The following is a 26,787-nucleotide window of genomic DNA, read 5'->3' as shown; positions in this document are numbered from 1 at the left end:
AGGGGCGAGGCCATAGAGGGATTTGAAAACAAAGATGAAAATTTTAAAATCGAGGGATTCCCGGACTGGAGCCAATGTAGGTCAGCGAGCATAGGGGTGATGGTTGAACGGGACTTGGTGCGAGGATACTGGCAGCAGAGTTTTGGATGAGCTAAAGTTTATGGAGGGCGGAAGATGGGAGGACAATTAGAAGAGCATTGGAATAGTCAAGTCTAGAGGTAACAAAGGCATGGATGGGGATTCCAGCAGCAGATGAGCTGAGGCGGGGTGGAGACGGAAGATGTTATGGAGGTGGAAGTAGACGGTCTTGGTGATGGAGCGGATATGTGGTCGGAAACTCATCTCAGGGTCAAATAGGATGCCAAGGTTGCGAACGGTCTGATTCAGCCTTAGACAGTGGCCAGGGAGAGGGATGGTGTCGGTGGCTAGAGATCGGAGTTTGTGGCGGGGACCAAGGACAATGGCTTCAGTCTTCCCAATATTTAGTTGAAGGAAATTTTTGCTCATGTCGGACAAGCAGTGTGACAAATGGGAGACAGTGGAGGGGTCGAGAGAGGTTGTGCTTTCGGATGATGTCGCTGAGGGGAAGCATATGGATAAGAAATAGGAGGAGGCCAAGGATAGATTCTTGGGGGACTCCAGAGGTGCGGGAAGGGGATGAGAAGCCATTGCAGGTGATTCTCTGGCTACGACTGGATAGTTAAGAATGGAATCAGGCGAGCGCAGTCCCACCCAGCTAGACAACGGAGGAGAGGCTTTGGAGGAGGATGGTGTGGTCAGCCGTGTCAAAGGCTGCAGACAGGTCGAGAAGGACTAAGAAGGGTAGTTTCCCATGATTACAGTCATAGAGGATGTCATTTGTGACTTTGATAACGGCTGTTTCAGTACTAAGGCAGGGGCGGAAACATGATTCGAGGGATTCAAACATGGAGTTGCAAGAAAGATGGGCACGGATTTGGAAGGCGACAACATGTTCAAGGACTTTGGAGAGGAAAGAGAGGTTGGAGATGGGGCAGTACTTTAAAAGGCCTGAGGGGGTCAAGGGTGGGTTTTTGAGGAGGGGGATGATGACGGCAGATTTGATGGGGAGGACAGTACCTGAGGAGAGGGAACAATATCAGCTAACATAGGGACTAGGAAGGGAAGTTGGGTGATCAGCAGTTTGGTGGGAATAGGGTCAAGGGAGCAGGAGATGGGTCGCATGGTCATGATGAGCTCGGAGAGGGCATAAGGGGAGATGAGAGAGAAACTAGAGAAAGATGCGAGTTCAGGGCTAGTGCAAGGGGGATCCTTAAGGGAAGTTGGCTTGATGGGCTAGGCGAAGGGAGGGAAGCGGCAGAGGCAGCTGAACGGATGGTCTCAATCTTAGTGATAAAGAAGTCCAGGAGCTCCTTGCACTTGTTGTTGGAGGTGAGGTTGGATGAGGGAAGGGAGCGGGGTTTACATGAGTACAATATGGGACATTATTAAATTTAATTATAATTACATTTTCTACTATTGGTCAGAAGATTAAGAAACCTGCAGTGTTCATCAAACTAATATTTCTCCAACATAGCGACATAAGTACATTTAAGTTTACACTCATAAAACATTGAATGTTCTGAAAGTTATACCCACCCAGCTTGTAACAATTAATGGACCTCTCTATTCTCACAACCGCAGATGCTAAATCTCTAGTGATTCGGGGTCATTCATGAGGAGATACTCTACAATCAACATTTCAGCTATTTACTGTGATGCACCAAGTGATCCATGGCAAATCATTACTTCTCCTACTTTCAAATAGTGATGCGCTGCAAATTAAAATCCACACTCAGATGGAGAACCCCAGATGCTATTCTGCTCTAGTTTTCCCAATTTACGACCTACCTGTTGCTAAGATCCTCAGTAAATCTGCTATGGCTCAAAGTTTTAATTTCTATTTCTGTGCACACCTCTATTATTATATCCTATTATATTATTTAATTTGCATTACCAAGAAGATGCAATGTCTGTATTTTAAGTGTGTGCAAATATAAATTTGGAGAAGTAGCAAAAAAGTTACTACCAACAATTTATTTAAAATCACTCAAATTCTCGAGTTGCCAAGATAAGCTGCTGCACAACACTGTAATTTGGGTTTGTGTTTCAAGAAATTCAGAAAGCCTTAAATTTATATTATACAATTTTAGATGTGTTGCAGGAAGAGAAGAGACCTAGTGTGCAAGTATACAGATCTTTGAAGGTGGCAGGACAAGTTGAGAAGGCTGTAAAAATAAGCTTACGGGATCCTTGGCTTTATAAACAGAGGCATAGAGTACAAAAGCAAGGTGGTTGTGCTAAACCTTTACAAATCACTGGTTAGGCTCCAGCTGGAGTATTGAGGACAATTCTGGGCACCACACTTTAGGAAGGATGTCAAGGTCTTAGACTGGGTGCAGAGGAGATTTGCGGGACTTCAGTTACGTGGAGAGACTGGAGAAGCTGGGTTGCTCTCCTTAAAGCAGGGAGGTTAAGGGGAGATTTAATAGAGGTGTTCATAATTATGAAGGATTTTGATAGAGTAAATATCTGGGGGAAAAAATTGGATAAGGGTCCATTCTTGGCGATGGTAGCGCGATGCAGTAACACACCGCGCCCGACGGACCCTGGGCAGGCAAGACGCAAGTTTGGTCTCCATGCAATTTGCACTACCCACCACCAGAGGGAGCTCTATCTCTTAAAGGGAAGGTGTTTCTTAGAAATCTCTTAAAGGTAGCTTGTACCTATTATTTGCTGAAAATAACAGTTCACCGTCTGCATGGAGTCTGAACAGACATCAGACATCGTGCACGTAAAACACAAATGCAGATCCCATCCCTATGTTTACACACTGATGAGTTATGTTAAAACATTGAATAAAGGTTGCGCACTATTAAATCCCACATCCTTCAATCTGCACACCAGACCTCACCAATCTGCTGATCTGAGTTGGTACCAGGCCTGCGAGAGCGCATGCACCAAGGTTCTCTGCTGATGCACTAAATACCTTGGTGCAAGAGGTGGACAGAAGGAGGAACATCCTATATCCGCAGTGGGCGGGTGGGGCGGCAAGAAGCCCTCCAGACATATACTCAAAAGACAGTGGGAGGCAGCGGGGGACGAAGTCAATGCCAGACGCACAGCATCATGAACATGGATGTAGTGCAGGAAGAAGTTCAATGCTTTGATATGAGTGGGCAAGGTGAGTGAGGTCAACTGTCAAGTGGTGTCTCCGACCAACTGCACCACGCACTACACCCCCCCATCACCCACATACCAATAAACTCTTTCCATCAGTACTCAACTCTTCCAATCAGATGCTTCCTCCCGCACTTACACATTACCACTGTTTCAAGCTGCCCACCCACAACCCATAGGCCACACACACTGGCAGCTATTCAACCATGACAGGCACATCACCCAGGCACATGCCTCGCTTTCTTGCAGGAGAAGGTGGTGCATATCAAGAGGCAGCAAGTGGCAGTGGTATTTAGCCCCTCGAGCCTGTTCCATCATTCAGTGAGATCATGGTGGACCTGTGACCTAACTCCATACACCCGCGTTAGCCCCATACGCCTTAATACCCTTCGTTCACAGAAATCTATCAATCTCAGATTTAACATTCACAAGTGAGTTAGCATCAACTGCCGACTGCAGAAGAGCATCCCAAACGTCCCCCACCCTTTACATGTAGAAGCATTTCCTAACTTCACTCCTGCACGTCCTGGCTCTAAATGTTCCCGTGTCCTAGTATTGAAGTCTAGGAGACCTCCAAAAACGGTTACAAATGTCTTGGCAGCCAGAAGCAATAATCCAGCCACTAACCTGTAAATCCTGCACGATCCCTTTAAATAGCGCTGGTGGGGGGTCCTCCAGGCACTCTAAGACACGTTCAGATGGTCGGGGTTAAGGCTGTGCGTTGAGTTGAGTGTTAAGACCCAAAATGGTGTCTATCACTTTAAATCAGCGTTGCACACTGATTGAAGCCATTTTCTCCCTACTTTACATGATTCCAGCGTTTCTTATCCGCGCCTGCGCAAACTCCTATACCAAGATGGCGTCTGGCGCACATCACGCAGGAAACGTGCGTGCGCCATCATGGATGTCGGAAAGGCCGTGTACCGCCAAAACAATGAGCGCTACACGGCCCAATTTAGCGCCCCTACTCTTTCCAGTAGCAGAAGGGTTGGTAACCAGGGGACACAGATTTAAGGTAATTGGCAAAAGAACTAAAGGTAACATGAGGAGACATTTTTTACGCGATCTGGAATGCACTGCCTGTAAGGGTGGTGGAAGCAGATTGAATAATAACTTTCAAAAGGGACTCTGATAAATATTTGAAGTTGAAAAAGTGGCACGGTTATGGGGAAAGGGCAGGGGAGTGGGATAAATTGGATAATTCTTTCAAAGAGCCGGCACAGGCACAATGGGCCAAATGGCCTTCTTCTATGCGGTGCTGTATCATTCTATGATTCTATGAAAAGGATAAAGAACACTAGAGTAAAAATTACTCAATTGGAGGAGGACCAATTTCAGTGGGTTGAGAAGGCCTGGGTAAATTGGAATCAAAGACTGGCAGGCAAAACAGTAATCAAACAATGGGCGGCCTTTAAAGAGGAGACGGATTGAGTACAGTCTAGGTACATTCCCATGAGGGGGAAAGATAGGCCAACCAAAGCCAGAGCTCCCTGGATGATGAAAGAGATAGACAGTAAGATGAAGTAGAGAAAGGGGACGTTTGACAGATGTCAGGTTGATAATACAAGTGAGAACCAGGTTCAGTATAGAAAGTTCAGAGGGGAAGTGATAAAGGAAATAAGAGGGGCAAAGAGAGAGTATGAGAATAGACTGGCAACTAACATAAAAGGGAATCCAAAGGTCTTCCACAGACATATAAGTAGTAAACGTGTAGTAAGAGGAGGGATGGAGCCGACTAGCGACCAAAAAGGAGACCTACGCAAGGGCATGGCTGAAGTACAAAATGAGGACTTTGCATCTGTCTTTACCAAGGAAAAAGAATGCTGCCAAAGTCACAGTAAAAGAGGAGGTAGATGTAATACTGGATTGGCTAAAAAAATGAGAAAGAAGAGGTACTAGAAAGGCTGGCTGTACTTAAAGTAGATAAGTCACCAGGTCTGGATGGGATGCATCCTAGGTTGCCGAGGAAAGTAATGGTGGAAATTGCGGAGGTACTGGCCATAATCTTCCAATCATCCTTAGATACTGGGGTGGTGCCAGATGGCTGGAGAATTGCAAATGTTACACGTTTGTTCAAAAAAGGGTGCAAGGAAGAACCCAGCAACTACAGGCCAATCGGTTTAACCTCGATGGTGGGAAACTTTTAGAAACGATAATCCGGGACAAAATTGACAGTCACTTGGACAAGTGTGGATTAATTAAAGAAAGCCAGCACGGATTTGTTAAAGGCAAATTGTGTTTAATTAACTTGATATGAGTTTTTTGATGAGGTAACAGAGAGGTTTGATGAGGGCAATGTGGTTGATATGGTGTATATGGACTTCCAAAAGGCGTTTGATAAACTGGCACATAATAGGCTTGTCAGCAAAGTTGAAGACCATGGAATAAAAGGGACAGTGGCAACATGGATACAAAATTGGCTAAGTGACAGGAAACAGAGGGTAGTGGTGAACAGTTGTTTTTCGGACTGGAGGGAGGTATACAGTGGGGTTCCCCAGGGGTCGGTACAAGGACAATGCTTTTCTTGATATATATTAATAACTTGGACTTGGGTGTACAGGGCACAATTTCAAGATTTGCAGATGACACAAAACTTGGAAGGGTAGTGAACAGTGAGGGGGATAGCGATAGACTTCAAGAGGACATAGTAATACTGGTGGAATGGGTGCACACGTAGCAGGTGAAATTTAACGCAGAGAAGTGCGAAGTGATACATTTTGGTAGGAAGAACAAGGAGAGACAATATAAATTAAAGGGTACAATTCTAAAGGGGGTGCAGGAACTGAAAGACCTGGGGGTATACGTGCACAAATCGTTGAAGGTGGCAGGGTAGGTTGAGAAAGCGGTTAAAAAAACATATGGGATCCTGGGCTTTATAAATAGAGGCAAAGAGTACAAAAGCAAGGAAGTTATGATGAACCTTTATAAAACTCTGGTTCGGCCACAACTGGAGTATTGTGTCCACTTAGGAAGGGAAAAAATTTGCATGGATACGGGGAAAGGGCAGAGAGCAGGACTAGCTGGATTGTTCTTGCAGAGAGCCGGCACGGTCTCAACGGGCTGAATGGCCTCCTTCTGTGTTGTAACCGTTCTATGAAACTATGATGTTTTAAATCATCTTTTCAATGTTAAAAAAAAAACATTAATTTCTGGTATCTGTAAATACCATCAGCATCTGTATTCTTACAATGCTGCCATTATGTATTCTCACAACAGCTCATAGGTCACTACCCAGATCATGTTGGGGGAAAACCACCATGGATGGAATTCATATTTGCACCAAACTTTAATGCAATTCAGGAGAATGCAAACAACAAAATGGAGTTGAAATATATCTACTGATATGACTTTCACAGTTTGGACACACTAATCTTACCTTCCATCATCTTCTGTGCCTCATAAGGTTCCATGTAACCATTATTTACCATTTCTCGCTTTTTGCTAACTTTATTCTTCATCTCATTTTCAGCATCAAACGGATCAGAGTAGTCATCCCTAATTGCAACCTGAAACAGTCAAAACGTGATTCAAATTACTACCATATCTGTAAATGTAACAAGAAGGCAGCATTGACAAGGACAGAATTCCATATCTTGCATTTATATAGTGCATTTAATGTAGTAAAATTTCCCACCCATGCTTCATAGGAGCATAATCAGACAAAAATTAACGCCGAGCCAAAGAAGGAGATATTAGGACAGTTGACCAAATGCTTGATCAAAGAGGTAGGTTTTAAGCTGGGTCTTAATGGAAGATAGAGAAGTGAAGATGTGAAAAGTTTTAGGGAGGGTTTAGGGCCTATATGGCTGAAGGCACGGCCGCCAATGCTTGGACAATGGAAGTGAGGGATGCACAAGAGGTGAAAGTTGGAGTAACGCAGAATTTTCGGAGGGTTGTAGGGCTGAAAGAGGTAACAGAGACAGGGAGGAGCAAGGCCATGGAGAGATTTGAACACAGGGATAAGAATTTTAAAACTGAACCGTTGGTGAATCAAGAGTCAATGTAGGTTAGCAAGCACAGAGGTGATGGGTGAACAGGACTTGGTGCGAGTTAGGATACCGGCAGCAGAGTTTTGGATGAGGGTGGCAGATGGGAGGCTGGCCAGGAGGGCATTAGAATGGTCGAGTCTGGAGGTAGCAAAAGCATGGATAATGGTTTCAGCAGCAGATGGGTTGAGGTAGGGGCGGAGACGGGTGACATTACGGAGGTGGAAGTAGGCGATCTTAGTGATGGAGCAGATATGAGGTCAGAAACTCAGCTCTGGGTCAAATAGGACACCGAGGTTGCAAACAGTCTGGTTCAGCCGGAGACCATGGCCAGGGAGCGAAATGGAATCGGTGGCTAGGGAACGGAGTTTGTGGTGGGGGCTGAAGACAACTTCTTCGGTCTTCCCAATGTTTCACTGGAGGAAATTTCGGCTCATCCAAGACTGGATGTCAGATAAACTGTGAAGGGCTTGAGCAAGGTGGTGATGAGTTAGAACTGGGTGTCATCAGCATACATGTGGAACCTGAAGTTATGCTGCTGAGGTACATGAGATGTCCTGTAGATGAGAAATAGGAGAGAACATTGTGGGCGGGAGCAGGAAGAGAAGCAATTAGAGGAGATTCTTTGGATACAATTGGATAGGTAAGAGTAGAACCAGATAAGGGCAGTCCCACTCAGCTGGACAATGGAGAGGCGTTGGAGGAGGAAGGTGTGATCAACCATATCAAACGCTATAGACAGGTCGAGAAGGATGAGGAGGGATGATGCACCACTGTCACAGTGGATGCCATTTGTGACTTTGATTGCGGCTATTTCAGTGCTGTTGCAGGTGCGGAAACCAGATTGGAGAAGTTGGAACATAGAGTTGCGGGAAAAGATGGGCACGGATTTGGGACGCGACAATACATGCAAGGACTTTGGAGAGGAAAGGGAGGTTGGAGATGGGGTGGTAGTTTGCAAGGACACAGAGGTCAAGGGTAGTTTTTTTGAGGAGAGGGGTGAGGACGGTAGATCTGAAATCGAGCAGGACAGCACCTGAGGAGAGGAAACCATTTACAACATCATTTAGCATGGGGGCCAGGAAGGGAAATTGGGTTGACGGCAGTTTAGTGAGAATAGGGTTGAGACAGCAGGAGGTAGAGTTTATGGATAAGATAAGCTAGGAGAGGACATGAGGGGAGATAGGAGAGGAACTAGAGAGAGGTGCGAGTTCAGGTCTATGGCAGGGGGAACATTGGCGGAAGCTTGACTTGGTGGGCTAGGGGAAGGGAGGGATGTGGCAGAGGCAGCTGAATGGATGGTTTCAATCTTGTTGACAAAGAAGTCCATTAGCGCCTCACACTTGTTGGAGATGATGGTGGAGGGGGCAGGAGAGAGGGATTTAAGGAGACGGCAGGTAGTGGAGAAAAGAAGTTGTGAGTTATCTTTGCATTTCAGGATGATCATGGAGCAGTAAGCAGAGCAGCACAGTGGTTGATGTGATCCAGCCAGATCTGGCAATGAATAGCTAAACCAGTTGTGCCTTTCAAATGACCAGGGTTTCACCGAAACTTTGTGGTCAGGGCGCTCGCAAGTTGATGCGGGTTGGGTAAACGCCTGAGCCAACCGACCAACCCGCAACAAAGCTAAAATTTATTCACCAGCACAAGGTGGTCGCGGCCTGAAAATGGTGTGGGGCACTTACTGCGTTTACGCTGGCACTATGGCCATCGCCAACTCTGGTAGGGTCCTGTTTCAGGTGGAAGGCCACTTGTAATATGCAAGTACACAGGTTGTACACAGGACACTGATTGCAATTTTGAGGTAGAAATGGGCAGAGCATGCCCTGCGCACACACTACCTATTTGTACTAAGTGTTCAGCAGCTTAACCAGCGCTCCTTAAAGGTACTGTTGGAGGCCGGTCAGAAAATAGCCCAGGAAATGTTAACTTTTTTTGGGGGGGCGGGGGGTTCCTCCTGGTCCCACAATAAAACTCTGGCTCGCAGCTGGCTCATGCGAGCCTCCAGCCTCCAACGGTCTAGCTGGCTCAGCATGACAGCCAGCTGATTTCCCACCATCTCACAAGCGACGAGCTGCAGCACAGTGTCCACTTGGCCCCTTTTCTCGCTAGCTGCATGTAGATGAGGCCTGACCCTCAAAATAGCACAAGCCTCACAACGGTAACACCCTTGTATGCCTCAACTTAAAATCGGCCCATGTAAATCAAATTCCAGTTTCATTACATGGAATTGCAGGATTTTGAAAAAGTGTATTGGGATCCGTTCTGTCCATTTTTCCACAAAAACAGCAAACCAGTGACCTTGGTGAGTAACTTTTAAAATATTTTATACACATTTGAAATCTTAAGATCTGAGAAATGAATGGAGTTCCACAATTTATTTATAATGCAGAGTAAAATTTTTAAAATTATGTATCTCTAACTGCTTTTCTCCCACTCTCTAATTGCTCCCATCACATTTTTATTGTTTTTGCTTATCTTCCTCTTTCTCTGTAAGCTTCTGTTGCCATTTTAGTTTTTGTTTCACCGTCTCTATCTCACAGGCTCCTCTTGTGTGTTAATTTCTCCTCATCTCTGACCTGTCCTCCCTTTATGCCTCTCGCAGTTTGTTTCTCTTTTGTAGAACTCTCTCTGCATGTCTGGTAAACTGTATGCTTTTCAAACAGTTTCGCTCTGTATATGTTTTTTTTTGGTCTGTATAATCTTGTACTCTATCATCTCCCATAGAAACCTGGAAGCAATCTTGGACTTCAAATCTCTGATTGCTGTAGAAATTTATCGGCTTTTCTGAGATAAACTGGGATGGGAAGGGATTAAGACACGGGATACAGCTCCGCCTATATTAACTAATAATATCATTGCTCTCTGTATGAATAGTACTGGGGTGTAGTTTTGGCTGTATTGGTTATATATCACTGTATTACAGGAAATTTACTGAAACGATGGGTGAGTTTTAACCTCGCCCACCCCCGACAAGCAGGAGAGGATCGTGTTAAATCATCATATTCGCAAAACCCAACCCCAACCTGTCACGCTCGTGCCTGTTTCTGTTTTAACCATGGCAGATATTGGGCGTCTGAGTAACCCACACTGGAGAGGCGGGTCCGTCATTATAATGTTTAAATGAGGCTCCTTTCCTTATATTTTGGCAGTAATTTGAAAGTAACAGCTAAAGGGTGCTGAGGGAAGTAAGGGTGGAAATAGCTGAGATAAAAACAGAAAATGCTGGAAATACTCAACAGGTCAGGCAGCATCTGTGGAGAGAGAAACAGAGTTAACGTTTCAGGTCGATGACCTTTCGTCAGAACTGAAAGAAGATTTAACAGTTTTCAAGCAAGTGCAGAGCCAGGGGAAGGGGTGGGGGAGAAGAAGGGAGGGGAGAAAAGAACAAAAGGGAAGGTCTGTGGTAGGGTGGAGAGCAGGATTGATTAAATGACAAAAGGGACGATGGTGCAAGGCAAAGGGGGTAGTAATGGAACAAACAAAGAAACAAAAGGGGTTAGAGGAGCTCTAAATAGCAACAGTGGAACCATTATCAGCACCTACTGTTCGAAAAAATGGGAGCAGTGGTTATGATCTGAAGTTACTGAAATCAATGTTGAGTCCGGAAGATTGTAAAGTGCCTAATCGAAAGAAGAGATGCTGTTCCTCAAGCTTCCGTTGAGCTTAATTGGAACAGTGTAGGAGGCCGAGGACAGAAAGTTCAGAGTGGGAGTGGGACGGAGAATTAAAATGGCAAGTGACCGGAAGCTCAGGGTCACGCTTGCGGACTGTTCAGCAAATCAATCCCCCCAGTGTAGAGGGGATCACATCGTGAGCAGCGAATACGATATACTAAATTAAAAGAAGTACAAGTAAATCGCTGTTTCACCTGGACGGAGTGTTTGGGGCCCTAGACGGTGGGAAGGGAGGAGGTGAAAGGGCAGAAAATGTATCTCCTGCACTTGCATGGGAAGGTGCCGTGGGAAGGACAGCAGGTATTGCGGGTGATGGAACAGTGGACCAGGTTGTCGCAGAGGGAACGGTCCCTTCAGAATGCTGAAAGGGAGGGGAGGGGAATATGTGTTTGATGGTGGCATCGTGCTGGAGGGTGACAGAAATGGTGGAAGGTGATCTGTTGAATCCAAATACTGTCATGAGATCTCAACACAACCTGAACTCTCAGTCTAAAGTCTCATCTGAAAGTCAGCACCTCCAAAAATGCAGGACTTAACCAGTTCTGCACTGAATTGCCAGCCTAGATTACGTACTCACATTCTGAAGTGTTGCTTCAGCTTAAAGCCTTTTAAGTCAGAAAAATGAGTGCTACCAACTGAGCCAAGCTAAGGTAAAGAATAAACTAATATGTGTTACCCAGGAGTGCTCATTTATAATAGGATAGTTATCCCATCTCCTCCTCATTTGAGTTGCCAGAAATATTTTTCTATAGCAATGGATCAAATATGTCCCTGGCTTCTTCCCTTGGGGAAAGGTCAAATTCATTATTGTCAGCAGAATGTGCAAGGAACAACTGACATTGTTTTTTTTGTAGCCTCTGCTTTGTTTTATAACTGCTATTTTGTTGTATTCTAAGTTGGTGTGTTTAGCTCAGAAGCCTAAGGCATGTTTGGTAAACAGCTAGATCACATTTTGGAGGCAGTGTCACAGTGTTTGTCTTTTTAAACTAGAGTTTCTTCATGTTAAGCATCACTGGCCACTCCCATAAGTGGACCTCACATCCTCTATGATCTAGAGTGTATTTTTCTGCCCAATATCTAGTTAAACAATAATGAGACTTGGGGATTACAACAGATAGCCCTTACTCCATACATCAGCTACTGGAATATATTATTTGCCATCATGTGAATTTTCCTCTTTTATGGAAGGCGGACTGAATAGGCATCGACTGAGATGACTTAGGTTCGAACCAATAACTGATTTACTTACATAAAATATTTAAATGAACAGTATACAGTCTATCTTACACTCCTCAGTTTATGAAAACAATGTGGATGCAACTTGTTTCTCTCTAAACAAGGGTACCAAGTCAGAAGATCACTTTCGCTACCTTTGCACATAGTTGAGGTTTTAAAAAGCACAGGCAGTCTTTTGCTGTTGGCTACCAAAGTGCATCATCATTCTGTGATGAACCAGGCTTCTGTGTGAACAGCCCCATTTAATTCTGTGAAATGAATTCTCTGCCCAGCGAACCTGTCAATAATGGGCTGCAGCCATTCAAGGGCATGTTCCTTTCTTCCAGGGACTCTGAAATAGCTATCAATCAAAGACACTTCTCAGGGATGAGGGCCTACCCTTTGACAAATGGCCAGGAAGCTCCAAAAGGTCTCACAGGCTATGCCACCCCTAAACAAATGGCACAGGTTAGTACTTTAACCTTTAAATACTGAACCTTGCACTACAGAAATATAAGTTTGAAAAATCTAACACAGGGAAAAATCAATTTTGCCACAGCTACCAAACTCTTATTTTTGGGAAACCCCAACCAGTACAAATAAAGGCTTTTCTTTTTTATAAAAGGAAAAAAAAACAGCATTTCAGATATTTATAGTTCTCAGAGATGTTTTGTTCACTTGATGCCTACGAGAGAGCAAGTATAGTATTTCTGAAAACTTGGCTGTTCTGTGCCCTGAAAAGGGCAACCTTTCCCTAAATAAAATTAAAATAAAATCAGAAAATGCTGGAGAAGCTCAGCAAGTCAGGCATAATCTGTTGAGAAAGAAACAGAGTTAACGTTTCAGGTCGAAGACCTTTTGTCAGAACCTTTCGTCTTAACTCTGTTTCTTTCTCCACAGATGCTGCCTCACTTGCTGAGCTTCTCCAGCATTTTCTGTTTTTATTTCAGATTTCCAGCATCTGCAGTATTTTGCTTTTGGTTTTGCCTTAATAAAACTAGTTGAGTCTCCTCTGTGGCTTATTGTTAATTCAAATCAGCCTGAGCCAAGTTTCCTTGTGAGGAGCTCAGAGGATTAAAAGGAAAAATAAAAACAATTAGAACAGGTGAAATATAATAAAACTATCTTTTTCCTTCCCAAAATATGCTAGAGGCTGCAGCAACTGGTTCTAGGAATCATGCAAATGTGCTACTAACAGCATAGAACCCACTGAAAGCTGAGGAAAAATGGATCTGGTGCTACTGCAAAGGTCCTGGGTGTTTATGCAACGTAGAAGTGGGCGGTCACATGCAATTCCTCCCAGAATTAATTCATGACAAAAAATGTCAGTGTTTAGAATGGGATTTGAAATGAAGGCTGTTCAAGTTCCTACATTGTGTGGCCCAATTAATAAAGAAATGGTAATTTTGGAAGATGAAATATGTAGCATTTTGCTATTGGGTACCACAAGCAGCTCCCCCTCCAAATTTACAGTAGCTCAAGTCCCAAGTGAAAACTACCAGCGATGTAATTGAGTAAGTTAAATGTTCAGGAGTTATGAATTTTAATGTAATCTACTCCAACAAAAAAAACTCAAATATTCTGCACAGATTCAGCATTCAGCAGATAGTTACACTCCCCTATGTCACAGCGTTTCAAGCTGGGTTCCACTCAGTAGTCCACCGGAGGTGTGGTGGGGAAAGAGATTTCTGTCCATCTGAAGCCTTGCACATTGTGTGTCATGAGCATGGTGTCTCGAGAACTCTACTTCAATAACTATCAGCATTTGTTAACTCACTCATACATTGGGCATGATTTTAAATTGCCGGCGGGATGGCAACGAGGGATAGAACCATAGAAACATAGAAAAGATACAGCACAGAAGGGGGCTATTCGGCCCATCGCGTCCACGCTGGCTCGAAGAACAACCAGGTGCCCATTCTAATCCCACCTTCCAGCACCCGGTCCGTAGCCCTGCAGCTTACGGGGGGGGAGGGGGCAATGGGTGCACGGGTAACCCAAAAAAAAATCTTATTGTTCCCCACACGATCGTAACTTAATTGATGACTCTTAACATTGTTTCCGGGTTTGCCGTCTGAAAGCTGTGCAGCAGGCGGACTACGCACCCGCATGACCTGCTGTGAGTGTCTGGATTTAAAGGGCCATTGCACCAACGACCTTTGCTGGAGCAAGGAGCAAGCACGCAGAATGGAGTAGCAAAGGGGCAAGCCAGCTCCAAGATTCAATGACGCCTCATTTGAGGTGCTGCTGGCCGGGGTGAGGAGGAGGGGGGAAATATTCTACCCGGTCGACAGGAGGAAGTGTCCTACCTCTGCCATCAAGAAGGTCTGACTCGAGGTGACAGAGAAGGTCACCAGCAGGAGCAACATCTGCCGCACTTGGGTGCAGTGCAGGAAGCGTTTCAATGATCTAACTAGGTCAGCAAAAGTGAATACACTTACTGATTCTCCTGCATTCCGTGTTGCACATCACCATCCCCACCACCCTTCACATCATTCTGCACTGCCAAGACTACTCCATCACATCATTTCTCACACCCACTTAAGGCTCATCGTCAACTTATCTTCACTTCCTGAGCACAACCTCATCTCCCCATTTGTGAACCCACCACAACTACTCAGCCCAATCCTGAATCAATCCAATGTGATGTCTCTGTCTGATAGTCACCCTCTGATGCATCTCTTTGATGGTCAGCTTCACCCAAAGCAATGCATTCATCGGCTGACCACTTCACCTTCACTCACTCACACTTCTGTACTTGCTCCCCTTGTAGAAGAGAGCGCAAAATGCACGCGCGAGGGCGAGGACTGGAGGGGGGCCACAACAAATAGTGGTTCTCACAGAGGCGGAGGAGAAGGCCTGCAGATTAGCCGCACTCTCGAGTGCCTGTCCGTTGGGGACACAGAGACTGGCACCCCACAAGTGTCTGGTGACACAGCTTTAACATTCATCACATACAACATGAATTGATGTTAAGAATGATTGGCATGTTGAACACCTCAGTATGCTGCTCACAATACACATCTGTATTGATGCTTAATATTGCCTTCTGTTCTCTAATAGGCCCTTCAGCGACCGAAGTGGAGCTCCCAGACTCCGAGGGCGCACCGTCACATCTTAGTGAGCCATCCACCAACGCAGATACTCACACCTCGGTGGGTCCTAGTAGTCAGTTAGTTGGGTGGCACCTGGTGAGTCACCACACACAAGTGACCACGATCAGACACTGGTGGCAGGGGCAGCTGCGGAGAGTCTGCGTCGGTGGGCGCAATCCTATCCAAGCTCTGCGCAGCTGAACTCCGGGGCCATCCTTTAAAAGGAGATTGATCGAGGGACAGCAGCACAGTTGCGAGGTACTGGAACAGGTGCCCCACACACTCTCCGCATTACCGGCAAGGATGGAGGAGTCCACCTCCTGCATTAGTTGAATGGTGGCACAGATATGTGCGCGAATGTCCGAGATAGTGGCGCAGGTAAGTGTGGGAATGTCTGCGATGGAGGAAAGGCTAGCCTCTATTGAGCTTCAAGCACACCTCACAAATGAGTCCATCCAGGCCCTGACAGCGGCCGTTCGGACTCAGGGTGAACAACATTCTGCCGCCTTAAAAAGGCAGACAGAAACTTTACAAGTGGGCTTCCAAAGCATCACACAAGTCCTACCAAATGTTGTCCGGCAAGGTGGCAACAGTGATGTGGCCCTGGCCCAGGAGAGGGATGATGGCGAAAGAAGACATGGAAGTGGGGACGCCACTCAGAGCGCTCCAATGTCTCACCTGTTGACCACCTGGAGAGGAGGCAGCTTTGTGGGTACAGGTTGAGGGGGGGGGACGAGTCTGGCCATGCACAGGTGCAGGTAGAGCAGTCTTTGGCGGGCCTTCACAGGCTCCAAAACCCATAGGGTGCAGGCCAAAAGCATCTCAACAGTCAGAGCATGAACAACAGCAACCTGCCTCTACCTCTGCTACAGCCACAGGGGGTGCACTACCTCTGCTACAGCCACAGGGGGTGCACCACGTAGAAGTAGTAGGATGCGAAAGGCTACAGTTTTGTGATCACAAAAGGTATGCACAAGGGAGTTTGACAGAATGTCATGTCTTTCATTTATATTTGTTTTTTGTTAAATTCACATTGAATGTTAGCATTCTCACCACTACTTGTGTCACGTCTTGCCCATTCTTGACTGCCTTTTGTGATAACGCCCCTTCATGTGCTTCATCATGAACGGCGAGACGTGATGCCACCCAGTAGGGTGTATGTGTAGTTGTAGGACTATTTCGTGCGGGGGCGGGTAAGTGGCTGGAGTTGGTGCTGCTCCTTCCGGGTGTTCTAAGGACTGGACTATCCTCACTTTGCAGATGTCCTTATGAGAATCGTTCAAATATTAGTGACTCCCTAGTCTCACAAGCAGCCAGGTGAGCCGCTGCTCTGCCGATGGGCTCCTCCTCCTTCTCAATGTTGATGAAAGATGTGGATGCTGGATGAGGCCTCATCAACCACCAACCCTTTCTGTTGCGCCATGTTGTGCAGGATAAGGGGTCGCAACAGACGACTATAACCTTACCCACTCTCGCTGGTGCATATTGAAGCGCTCCCCCAGAACAATCCTGGCATCGAAATCGCATCTTCAGCAGTCCTATCACATGTTCAATGACAGACCTGGTGGCGATGTGACTGTCGGTGTATCGACGCTGTGCCTCACTGATGGAGTTTCTCACAGGTGTCTTGAGCCACATGTGCAGGGGTATCCCCATCGCTTAAGGCTGTTAGGTGCATGGAAGAGGGCCGGGACGCTAGATTCCTGCAGAATGAAAGAATGATGGCAGCTGCCAGGGAATCTGGCACAGACGTGAAGAAATCTTTTCTGGTGGTCGCAAATGAGCTGCGCGTTGATGGAGTGATATCCTTTCCTATTGATGAATAGTCTTGGCTCGTGTGGAGGTGCTCAGATTGCTTTATGCATGCAATCAATTGCACCCTGTACTCGTGGGAAGCCAGCCACAGAATGGAAACCCACCGCCCCCTACGTCTGGCTGAGGTCATCCATGGGGAACTTGAGGTAGTGGGACACCCTGCGAAACAATCCATCAGCGACCTATCTTATGCACTTGTGGGCAGATGACTGAGAGACGCCGGTGATGTCACCGGTGGCACCCTGGAATGTTGAGGGCAGTGGTCACTTTAACTGCCATGGGCAATGCGATGCCACCAGGCCCAGCTGGGAGCAGCTCGGCATGAAGAACCATAAGACCATAAGAGATAGAAGCAGGAGTAGGCCATTTTTGCCCTTCGAGCCTGCTCCGCCATTTAATGAGATCATGGCTGATCTGATTTTTACCTCAACTCCACTTTCCCGCCTTTTCCCCATATCCTTCGTCTCCCTTGCTGATCAAAAATATGTCTAACTCAGCCTTGAATGTATTCAATGACTCAGCCTCCACAGCTTTTTGGGGTAAAGAATTCCAAAGATTCACGACCCTCTGGGAGAAGAAATTCCTCCTCATTTCCGTCTTAAACGGGTGACCCCTTATTCTGAGACTATGCCCCCTAGTTTTAGATTTAGAGGGGTAACATCCTCTCAGCATCTACCCTATTGAGCCCCCTCAGAATCTTATATGTTTCAATAAGATTTCCTCTCATTCTTCTAAATTCCAATGAGTATAGACCCAACCTGTTCAATCTTTCCTCATAAGACAACCCTTCCATATCCGGAATCAACCTAGTGAACCTTCTCTGAACCGCCTCCAATGCAAGTATATCCTTCCTTAAATAAGAGCACCAGAACTGTACGCAGTACTCCAGGTGTTGTCTCACAGCACCATGTACAGTTGTAGCATGACTTCCCTGCTTTATACTCCAGCCCCCTAGAAATAAAGGCCTTCCTGCCTTACCTGCTGCACCTATCTGTTGACTTTTTGTGTTTCATGTACGAGGATACCCGGACCCCTCTGTACCACAGCATTTTGTAGTATTTCTCCATTCAAATAATATTTTGCTTTTTTATTTTTCCTCCCAAGTGGATGACTTCACATTTTCCCACATTATATTCCATCTGCCAAATTTTTGCCCATTCGCTCAACCTGTCAATATCCCTTTGCAGACACTTTGTGTCCTCATCGTAACTTGCTTTTCCACCTATCTTTGTATCATCAGCAAATTTGGCCACAATACACTCTGTTCGTTCATCCAAGTCATTGATATATATTGTAAATAGTTGAGGCCCCAGCACTGCGGTACCCCAGTAGTTACAGATTGCCATTTTGGAAATTACCCTTTTGTCCTGACTCTTTGTTTTCTGTTAGTTAGCTAATCCTCTATCCATGCCAGTATATTACCCCCAACAACATGAGCTCTTATCTTGTGCAGTAACCTTTTATGTGGCACCTTATCAAATGCCTTTTGAAAATCCAAATATACTGCAACCATTGATTCCCCTTTATCTGCCCTGCCCGTTACTTCCTCAAAGAACTCTAATAAATTTGTCAGACATGATTTCCCCTTCATAAAACCATGTTGACTCTCCTTGATTGTATTAAGAGTCTCCAAATGTGCTGCAACTACTTCCTTAATAATAGGAACATAGGAACAGGAGTAGGTCATTCAGCCCCTCGTGCCTGCTCCGCCATTTAATAAGATCATGGCTGATCTGTGATCTAACTCCATATACCTGCCTTTGGCCCATATCCCTTAATACCTTTGGTTGCCAAAAAGCTACCTATCTCACATTTAAATTTAGCAATTGAGCTAGTATCAATTGCCGTTTGCGGAAGAGAGTTCCAAACTTCTACAACCCTTTGTGTGTAGAAATGTTTTCTAATCTCACTCCTGAAAGGTCTGGCTCTAATTTTTAGACCGTGCCCCCTACTCCTGGAATCCCCAACCAGTGGAAATAGTTTCTCTCTATCCACCCTATCCGTTCCCCTTAATATCTTATAAACTTCAATCAGATCACCCCTTAACCTTCAAAACTCTAGAGAATACAACCCCAATTTGTGTAATCTCTCCTCGTAACTTAATCCTTGAAGTCCGGGTATCATTCTAGTAAATCTACGCTGCACTCCCTCCAAGGCCAATATGTCCTTCCGAAGGTGCGATGCCCAGAACTGCTCACAGTATTCCAGGTGCGGTCTAACCAGGATTTTGTATAGCTGCAGCATAACTTCTGCCCCCTTGTACTCTAGTCCTCTAGATATAAAGGCCAGCATTCCATTAGCCTTACTGATTATTTTCTGCACCTGTTCATGACACTTCAATGATCTATATACCTGAACCCCTAGGTCCCTTTGGACATCCACTGTTTTTAACTTTTTACCATTTAGAAAGTACCCTGTTCTATCCTTTTTTGATCCAAAGTGGATGACCTCACATTTGTCTACATTGAATTCCATCTGCCACAGTTTTGCCCATTCACCTAATCTATCAATATCCCTTTGTAATTTTATGTTTTCATCTACACTGCTTACAATGCCACCAATCTTTGTGTCATCAGCAAACTTAGATATGAGACTTTCTATGCCTTCATCTAAGTCGTTAATAAATATTGTGGATTCTAGCATTTTCCCAATAACAGAAGTTAGGCTAACTGGTCTATAGTTACCTGCTTTCTGTCTCACTCCCTTCTTGAATAGGGGTGTTATGTTTGCGGTTTTCCAGTCCGCTGGGACCTTTCCAGAATCTAGTGAATTCTGGAAGATTACAACCAATGCATCCACTATCTCTGTAGCCACTTCCTTTAAGACCCTCGGATGCAAGCCATCAGGTCCAGGGGACTTGTCAGCCTTCAGACCCATTATTACTAGAGAAAAAGTACTACGTAAACTAGTGATTGTTTTTCGTTCCTCTCTCCCCTTTGCCCCTTGATAATCTACTATTATTGGTATGTTATTAGTGTCTTCTACTGTGAAGACAGATATAAAGTATCAGTTAAATTCCTCTGCCATTTCCTTGTTTTCCATTATTATTTCCCCAGTCTCATCCTCTGAAGGATCAATGTTTACTTTAGCTACCCTCTTCTTTTTTATATACTTGTAGAAGCTTTTACTGTCAGTTTTTATATTTCTTGCTAGTTTAATCTCATAATTTATTTTCTCCCTCTTTATTATTCTTTTAGTCATCCTTTGCTAGTTTTTAAAGTTTTCCCAATCTTCGGGCTTACCAGTAATCTTTGCCACATTGTATGCTTTTCTTTTAACCTGATACCATCCTTGACTTCCTTAGTTAGCCATGGTTGGTTCACCCTTTTTGTGGAATCTTTCCTCCTCACAGGGATATATTTTTGTTGTGAGTCATTTAAATATCTTTTTAAATGTTTGCCACTGCTTATCCACCTTCACGGAGGCTGCAGGTGTCTGAGACCACCTGGCGACTCACTCTGAGCCTTCGTAGGCACTGCTCCTCAGAGAGGTCCAGGAAGCTCAGCCCCGATCTGTAGACCCTCTCATGAAGGTAGTGACTCCTGCGACGTCAGTCCCTGTTGTTCCCCTCTCTGCTCTTGTGCAGATCCCTGTGGTGCACCTCTGTGTTGTGGAGCTGCAAGTGGCGGAAGTGCTCGCTTAGCTTGGCGAGGATGGTGATGTGCCTCCTCCTCGGATGTACTGGTGAATGCAGCCATTGCGCCCCCCCGTCCCGATGGTATCAGTTTGAGGGGATCCAAAAAGTTGGTAAATATGTGTAAATAGAATAATTCTGAGTATGAACCAAGAATTTTCAGTCTAAACACAAAGATCTCCCAGCCAAAAGTTTGTCTGAGAGAACTGAGTGCCCTGACGCAATAACTCACCTTTTATCCCCATCTGTCAAACGGGGATTTAAATGGCCAAATGGTTGCCGGCTGCAACCCGCCTAGTTTGCCATGGTGTGCTTCATACTGCATGGGAAACACATTGAAATTGTTTCCCTGCATCAATAACAACATTAATCACCACTTCAACAAGATTAAATAGCTTAATTCCTGCTTAAAATATCGTCCCGCCCAGCTTCCTGAAGCATGAGCACACCCGGATAGTTCTGGGTCATGTGCGTTTTTCAGTGGGTTGAAGCCGGGATTCCCACCCGCTCCGGAAATCCCCGATTTTGTTTGCCCCCCTGCCCCCAATGCACCCAGACTTTGAAGATAAAATTGTGGCCATTATTTCTCTTGCTGTGTACTAAAAAAAATGTTTTCTGCAATGATACTCTTTTTTGGGTAGCTGGCACTGTCTTTTGGAAGTTAAGATGTGGAGGGGGGGCAATCCTAGGAACATGTCAATACTTGCAGGGGAGTCACCCATACAGCGCACGTTGAAAACAACTGCCCTAAATGGGAGGGGGAAAGGCCTGTTTCAACATTCATACTGACAGGCAGATCAAGGACCAGCACCAACAATCCACTGAGCCACCTTGTACACAAAGGGAGGGGAGCAAAATCTGCAGCAATTTTTTCAACTGGCATGTGAATGCTGTCCCTTAATTACAGTCACATCAGCTAGGCACTGATTAGACCAATTACAGAATTGGTTTGGCTTCTGGCCACAATAGGCTCCTGTAAATAAAACTGGTTTTAGTGGGAGAGTGGAGCATTTAAAAAGAGCACAAAAACCAGCAGCAGCGCAGCAATAAAACAAAAGCAGGGGAAAATCTAAAAACAGAGATGTCGTAGTTAGCGCAGAGAGAGGAGTGGCAGAGGCTGGGAAATTTAAACTGAGTGTTTAATTTACTATACACACTCTAATTTTATCTATAAACCAATCTATCAACTTTATTCATTTACTTATTTAACTTATTTATTTAAACAGAGTAATTCATTACTAATTAATTTGAAATCAAGCTAAATTCATCCATTAAATATAATTTAGACCGCAAGTGATTCTATTACTTCTAGAAATAAATTACTGCTAACTAATAACTGAATCAATAAATGAATGAAGATTAGAAATGGCAGTACAAGCAGTATGTCAGGACTGCAGTATGTGAGAATTTGTGGACAGTGATCACATCTTGAGACGCTCCAGCTCAGAGTCGTTGAGTTGGAGACACTCCGACACATAAGAGAGGGGGAGGAATATCTGGATAGTTTTTTCTAACGTACAGTCACACCTCTGAGGAAAGCACAAGCGTAGGAAGGGGAAAGTGTGACTGTCAAGTCAGCAGGGTAGGGGGAACCTAGGGGAGGCAGAGAAGGAGGTACTGCAAACACAGGTCCTATCCAACAGGTACGATGTACTTGCTACCTGTAGTGATGAGGATAAAGGCTGCGAGGAGGATGACCAGGCTAATCATGGCACCGTGGAGCAGGAGGCAGAAAAGTTGTAGTTGTAGGTGATTTGATAACTAGGGGGATAGATAGCATCCTCTGCAGTCATGACCAAAAGTCCACGAGGGTGTGTTGCCTACCCAGGGTAAAGGATATCTCAAAGCAACTGGAGAGGAACGTGGAAAGGGAGGAGGAAGATCCAGTTGTCATAGTCCATATCGGGACCAGTAACATAGGGAAGAACAGGGAGGATGTCCTGCTAAGGAGCATCAGTCGCTGGGAGCTAAATTAAAAAGCAGGACTTTGAGGGTAATAATCTCGGGATTATTACTGGAGCCACGTTTTAATTGACATAGGGACAAACAGATCAGGAAAGTAAATGTGTGGTCGAAGGATTGGTGTGGGAAAGAGGGATTCCATTTCCTGGGACACTGGCACCAGTACTGGGACAGGAAGCTGTTGTTCCACTGAGATAGGCTGCACCTGAACGTTTAAACCAATAAAGTGGGGGCGGGGAGGGCTCAGGACAGAAGTAATAATAGCCTAAGGATGAGATAAAAAGATGAGGGGAAAGACCAGATCATAAATAGTGTTAAAGGTAATATAAATAATTCAGATTCAGAATAAAATATAGGAAATAATAACAAAAACTGATAAAAAAAACAGGAGTGATGAAAAACAAGTTGTGTGGTAAGATAAAAAGTGTGAGAAAAACAGCATTGAGGCAAAAGGGCAGAGTAGGGTCTATTGTTAAATAAGAGTTCTATACACTAATGTACATAGTGTAAGGAATAAAACAAGTGAAGTAGAAGCGCAAATCCAGCTTAAAGAGTATGACATAGTGGCCATCACTGAGATCTGGCTACAAACTGTGCATGACTGGGAGATAAATATTGCAGGTTAGAAGTCCTTAGAAAGGACAGGGAAATTGGGAAAGGAGGAGGAGTAGCAATATTGATAAGGGACACTATTACAGCATTAGAAAGAAGGGACATCAGTAAGGGTGAGCAAGCGGTAGAAACTCTCTGGGTAGAATTGAGTAATAGAAAAAGATGCAAGGCTTTTTGGGAGTTGTCAACAGACTTCCTGATAACATTGATAAAGTAGCGTGATGCAAAAATACGGAGATCAGAGAAGCTTGTTGCAAAAGCAGAGTGGCTATAATGGGAGACTTTAATTTTCACATTGACTGGGAGAAGCAGAACAGCTCGAATTTCTTGAGTGTATTCGAGACAGTTTTCTGGAACAGTGTGTTCTTGAACTTCATGTGTCCTAGAAAACCACATGTGCAGGAAGTGCTGCCAACTGCTCGAGTTCAGAGTTTCTGAGCTTGAGGGACGGCTGGAGACACTACAGTGCATACGGGAAGCAGAGTTCCTTGGATAGCACGTTTCAGGAGGTGGTCACCCTGCAGCCACAGAGAGTTCAGGGGGAGAGGGAGTGGGTGACCACCAGACAGACTAGGAGGAATAAGCAGGAAATGGCAGGAGTCCCCTGGGAGCGTGGCAATCACAATTCAGTGTTGAATACTGGTGAGGGTGTTGACACCTTGGGGGGAGTGCAGTCAGGAGCAAATCTAAGGCACCGTGCGAAACTCGGCTGCACCGGGGGATACAAGAAATGCAGTTATTATAGGGAATTCGATAGTCGGGGGGTGGACAGGCATTTCTGCAACCGCTAAGTGAGTTCCGCATGATGCGTTGCCTTTGCCTCCTTGATGCCAGGGTGTAGAACATCATCGAGATGGTGCAGAACATTTTGAGGGGGAAGGAGAACAGCCAGAAGTCGTGGTCCATGTGGGAACCAATGACATAGGAAGGAAAGGGGTCGAGGTCCTGCAGTCAGAGTTTCAGGAGCTAGGGAGGAAGTTATAGAGCAGGACCTCAAAGTTAGTAATCTCTGGATTACTCCCAGTGCTACCCGCTAGTGAGTATAGGAATAGTAGGATAAACTAGGTTTATGCGTGGCCGGAGAAATGGTGCAGGAGGAAGGGTTTCAGATTCCTGGGGCATTGGGACCAGTTCTGGGGCAGGAGGAATCTGTTCAAAATGGATGGGTTGTACCTGAACAGAGCTGCGACCAATGTCCTCATGGGGAGGTTAATTAATGCTGTGGGGGAGTGTTTAAATTAATTTGGCAGAGGGATGGGCACCAGGATGAAACATTAGAGAGGAGAAACAAGGTGCACAGAGGACTGGGAGGGACAAGTAGCACAAGAGTAAAGAATAATTCAGAAACAGGAGGAATCAGACAGCGGGCAAATACGAGGCAATCTAAAATGAGTTTAGAATGCATGTGCGTAAACGCACGTAGCATGGTAAATAAGGTTGGTGAGCTGCAGCCTCAAGTCGCCACATGGACTATGATACAGTGGCAATAATAGAGCCCTGGCTCAAAGAATGGCCTGCCCCAGTTCCTATGTTCCTCTCCTCCCCCATTTTACGTTTTTCCCTCATTCTCCTTGACCACCAAAATCAAAACATCAGTTCAAGATTCTATGTATAATGTGCATTGCAGTAAACACGTGAATGAGTCACAGACAGAAAGTCACGTGCCTGGAGATCGCATCATGGTGTAACTTTCCTGTGTTTCATGATTTAAATAATCGATCTACTTAATGTGCTGTGTGGTTGATTGACCACTAGCGGTGCGTACTGGAAGTGCAGTCCATCTTCCTTCTGAGTAGGGAACTGATCACGGACACATTTTTGGAATACTTCGCTGTGATTGTCAGAAGGCTAGAATTAAAGGAGTTCTCGGAAAAAATGTGGGAATTGTATTATTCCTCGTAAACGGCACTAATCTTTGTCAACAAGTGTTGTGGCAAACTGTTTGTTAACCTACCGCGTGATGATGTAAATCATATTGACTCATTGGGCTCAATTTAGAAATAGTGGCGAGTTGGCAACGTGGGGGGGGGGGGGGGGTGGTGAAGGTGCACGTGGCAAACCCACATGAACAAAACTTATCGTTTCCAACTTGATTTTTAAAATTCGTTCACGGGATGTGGGCATCGCTGGCGAGGCCGGCATTTATTGCCCATCCCTAATTGCCCTCGAGAAGGTGGTGGTGAGCCGCCTTCTCGAACCGCTGCAGTCCGTGTGGTGACGGTTCTCCCACAGTGCTGTTGGGAAGGGAGTTCCAGGATTTTGACCCAGCGACAATGAAGGAACGGCGATATATTTCCGAGTCGGGATGGTGTGTGACATGGAGGGGAACGTGCAGGTGGTGTTGTTCCCATGTGCCTGCTGCTCTTGTCCTTCTAGGTGGTAGGGGTCGTGGGTTTGGGAGGTGCTGTCGAAGAAGCCTTGGCAAGTTGCTGCAGTGCATCCTGTGGATGGTGCACACTGCAGCCACAGTGCGCCAGTGGTGAGGGGAGTGAATGTTTAGGGTGGTGGATGGGGTGCCAATCAAGCAGGCTGCTTTATCTTGGATGGTGTAGAGCTTCTTGTGTTGTTGGAGCTGCACTCATCCAGGCAAGTGGAGAGTATTCCATCACACTCCTGACTTGTGCCTTGTAGATGGTGGAAAGGCTTTGGGGAGTCAGGAGGTGAGTCACTCGCCGCAGAATACCCAGCCTCTGACCTGCTCTCGTAGCCACAGTATTTATATGGCTGGTCCAGTTAAGTTTCTGGTCAATGGTGACCCCCAGGATGTTGATGGTGGGGGATTCGGCGATGGTAATGCCGTTGAATGTCAAGGGGAGGTGGTTAGACTCTCTCTTGTTGGAGATGGTCATTGCCTGGCACTTGTCTGGCGCGAATGTTACTTGCCACTTATGAGCCCAAGCCTGGATGTTGTCCAGGTCTTGCTGCATGCGGGCTCGGACTGCTTCATTATTTGAGGGGTTGCGAATGGAACTGAACACTGTGCAGTCATCAGCGAACATCCCCATTTCTGACCTTATGATGGAGGGAAGGTCATTGATGAAGCACCTGAAGATGGTTGGGCCAAGGACACTGCCCTGAGGAACTCCTGCAGCAATGTCCTGGGGCTGAGATGATTGGCCTCCAACAACCACTACCATCTTCCTTTGTGCTAAGTATGACTCCAGCCACTGGAGAGTTTTCCCCCTGATTCCCATTGACTTCAATTTTACTCGGGCTCCTTGGTGCCACACTCGGTCAAATGCTGCCTTCATGTCAAGGGCAGTCACTCTCACCTCACCTCTGGAATTCAGCTCTTTTGTCCATGTTTGGACCAAGGCTGTAATGAGGTCTGGAGCCGAGTGGTCCTGGCGGAACTCAAACTGAGCATCGGTGAGCAGGTTATTAGTGAGTAAGTGCCGCTTGATAGCACTGTCGACGACACCTTCCATCACTTTTCTGATGATTGAGAGTAGACTGATGGGGCGGTAATTGGCCGGATTGGATTTGTCCTGCTTTTTGATGGTGATTAAAAGTCTTTGCGGGTTTCGGGCCTGGCAGCCAGCCTGATTGACAGGCTGGCTGCCAACAGGAGCTGCAATGCGAAGGGGGAGAGA

General features: G+C 45.6%; 1 protein-coding gene across 1 annotated transcript in view; it reads right to left on the bottom strand.

Moving 5' to 3' along the window:
- The window catches only part of LOC137321176 (SH2 domain-containing adapter protein B-like), a 258,374-nt gene that overhangs the window by 105,614 nt on the left and 125,973 nt on the right, over positions 1 to 26,787 (bottom strand). The window contains exon 2 of the mRNA XM_067983450.1: positions 6,575 to 6,704. Within this exon, the coding sequence (XP_067839551.1) occupies positions 6,575 to 6,704 (130 nt within the window). The remainder of the gene's footprint in view (positions 1 to 6,574; positions 6,705 to 26,787) is intronic.

Source organism: Heptranchias perlo, chromosome 4, assembly GCF_035084215.1.
Source record: "Heptranchias perlo isolate sHepPer1 chromosome 4, sHepPer1.hap1, whole genome shotgun sequence".
Taxonomy (NCBI): Eukaryota; Metazoa; Chordata; class Chondrichthyes; order Hexanchiformes; family Hexanchidae; genus Heptranchias; species Heptranchias perlo.
This window is presented reverse-complemented; position numbering and strand designations above follow the sequence as displayed.